Consider the following 2,680-nt stretch of genomic DNA (forward strand, 5'->3'; position numbering starts at 1 on the left):
GTTCTGATCTCATTCATGGTTTTGACACAGCTTAAGTTGGAAGACTGTGATGAGTTACTTGTGGCTACCATGGAGGCCACGATGAGCCACTGGCAGCAGCTTTAACATTTCTATTCATCTTTGATTTTGTTTTAATGTTAAATTATGAAAAATTTAACCTTCATGTCTCACCAACAGAACTAAAATCACCATTATTTCACTTCCCTCATGTGAAACTGTAACATACCAGCTGCAGCCGAACTCTGACCCCACACGCATAATTAGGCACAAGTGTGCTTCTCTGAATGCCTCTGCATGCTGCACATCCCAAAGCTGCTTTCTCACTCATTTAATTACACCATTCATTACTGAAGAGCCTGTCACCACAACCCTGTGGTTCTGTCCCAGAGAGCAGCTCGGGGTCTCGTGGTCTGGGACAGGGCCGGCTTTGTGTTCGACCCTGTCCCCTTCCACAGTGGAGCGCTTCAGCGATTTAACATCTCCATAAGAAGTCGGAAGACCCTCTCCAGCTCCTCTCTGTTCCGACAACCAAACCCAAACAGCCTGCAGAACCAAAACATCGTGTCAGCGAGCTGGACTCAGACTCCGCTAATAACCAGACAAACGGAAAACTTCACGCTAATCTAAGCTGAAGGGAGTTGTGTTTCATCGTCAGATCACTGTTTGGTCAGCCGAAACGAGGTCAGACGGGTCCAGTTTAGTAGAACCAGTACCAGTACCCACTCACTAAATGAGATGTGGAACGACCTCCAGGCTAACCTCGAACAGGAACGACTGATTCACAGGAAGTTCCTGATGTTGACAAATGAAGGAATCAGAATTGTTTTGGTCTTGAGAATAAAATCGAGGTACCTCAGTGGCCTGAGTGGGCGTGGCCTTTGTTGGAGGGCGTGGCCCAGGCGTGGTGGCGACTTCCAGCATGACGCAAGTTGTTGGACTAATTCTTATATCAACTCTCCACCAGATTAAACATGAACAGTTTGAAAGTAAGAAGAGAGACTTCTTACAGAAAGTCTGGAAAATCAAGATTTCAGGAAGTCTGAAGAGACGAGGGGTTGGTTGAGACTTTAGGGCTGTTTGATGCTCCTGGGTGGGTGATTAGTTTGTTCACAGCTGAAGGGTCACATTGCTGTAAATCCACAGCAGTTTGCTCAGAAGTCAGTCTGGTGATGTTTACCGTTCCCCGTGGCTCCGTCCATCATTTCCCCTCAGCCATGGTGCGTTCACTGACCAGAACGCTGCCGGGAATCAGAGCTGCTCTCCCTGATTCAGAGTTAAACTCGGCCAGCTTGTTATCTGCATTTTCATCTCAGCTAATTAACATCTGAAAAGTTTGGTTTCTGCAGAAGAGAACAAACATAGTGTCCAGAAAAAAAGAAGTCTATGGATCCAAATTAATGACGTCACAAGATTTTGACATCCCCACGCAGGTTGTAACCCTCCCAGGGATTTAAACCAGTGACCTTCTTGCTGCGACCTAACCCTAACCAACCGCATTTAAAGGGTTAAAACATCGCCCCAAATCATCTGTATCTGTTATTCATGACGAGGGCTGAAGTTAATATGAAAATATTCAGATCATTTTTCACAGTTCGGACCCTGGAGGGGCCCAAACTGATGGTTTCAAGCTGCTCCCCAGTGCAGGACTCATGAAGAAACAAAGATCTCCCTGCAGACAGATAGATGTGGTTGAAACTGATCGTGTTTCCACGCCCAGAGCGACTCAAACTCAAACTCACACAGTGGAGAAGATAAACATCTACTGTGAAACAAAAGATTAAAGGTCCAAGAACCAGACCTGGAGCGAGGACACTCCGCTGGGGTTTGTCTGACAGCGAGCTACGGGTGTTGGGGTGGTGGAGGGATGCCATCTTACCAGGGGCATCATTGCCGAGGCGCTGGGTGACACCTGTCCTCTGAAGTAATTATGGAGCTCCACCAGCAGCTCCTCCTGCTCATCGCTCAGGAAGCTCCAGGCTCCAGGAACCAGCAGAGACCCCCCCAGCAGCAGCAGCAGCCAAGCCCAGGAACAGGCTCCCCCAGCCGGGCAGCGAGGGGTGGGTTGTGTCCTCAGCTTGGAGCTCCATAAAGAGGCTCTGTCCTGGGGGGTCTGGGGGTCCGACGCACCCTGCCGCTCAAAGACACTCCGCTGATGCATGATGGGTAAGAGAGTCCAGTGGAATGGATCCTGAAGTTGCCTGTCCAGAGTTCAGCAAGCTGAGTGTGTAGAAGTGTGTGTGCTCCCTCCTCAGTGCTGCTCTCTTTCCTCTCTGCTGAAGGTTCTGGTTCTGATCCAGTTTTAAGTGAGACAGGATCCTCCCTACACACTCCAACATCTATCATGGTGAGGTCCACCCCCCCACTGGAAAACCCCGCCCCTAACTTATTGCTGCTGGAGTGTGAAAGTGAGACGGCCTCTTTGAGAGTCAGGAGATAAACTCATCCGTCACACAAACGCAGACACACATCAGTCTCCAGGCGCCGCCTGGTACGACCCCCACATCTCCCAGCCTCAGTGTCGTCCTCTTGCTCTGGTTTCAGGTTTTTGTTAAAGTCTCTGTGGTTTTAGTTTGGGTCTCATTTGTTATTTTTGTTCGTCTTTTCTGTTTGTCTGGTTCTCATTTGTAAAAGAAGTGAGTTTGAGGAACAACCTCTTGTTCCACAGGACCGTGAAAGCTTA

General features: G+C 48.9%; 1 protein-coding gene across 2 annotated transcripts in view; it reads right to left on the reverse strand.

Annotated features, from left to right (window-relative positions):
- LOC107391492 (peptidase inhibitor 16) overlaps window positions 1–2,294 on the reverse strand; it is a 23,292-nt gene extending 20,998 nt beyond the window's left edge. The window contains exon 1 of one of the 2 annotated variants that reach the window (XM_054746269.2): window positions 1,877–2,294. In XM_054746269.2, coding sequence (XP_054602244.2) covers window positions 1,877–2,158 — 282 coding nt within the window. In that variant the 5' untranslated portion in view covers window positions 2,159–2,294. Of the gene's footprint in view, window positions 1–1,798 lie in introns of both variants that reach the window. The other variant, XM_054746268.2, reaches the window with a different exon arrangement.
- Between the last annotated feature and the right edge of the window lie 386 nt (window positions 2,295–2,680).

This window comes from Nothobranchius furzeri, chromosome 15 (assembly GCF_043380555.1).
Source record: "Nothobranchius furzeri strain GRZ-AD chromosome 15, NfurGRZ-RIMD1, whole genome shotgun sequence".
Classification (NCBI taxonomy): domain Eukaryota; kingdom Metazoa; phylum Chordata; class Actinopteri; order Cyprinodontiformes; family Nothobranchiidae; genus Nothobranchius; species Nothobranchius furzeri.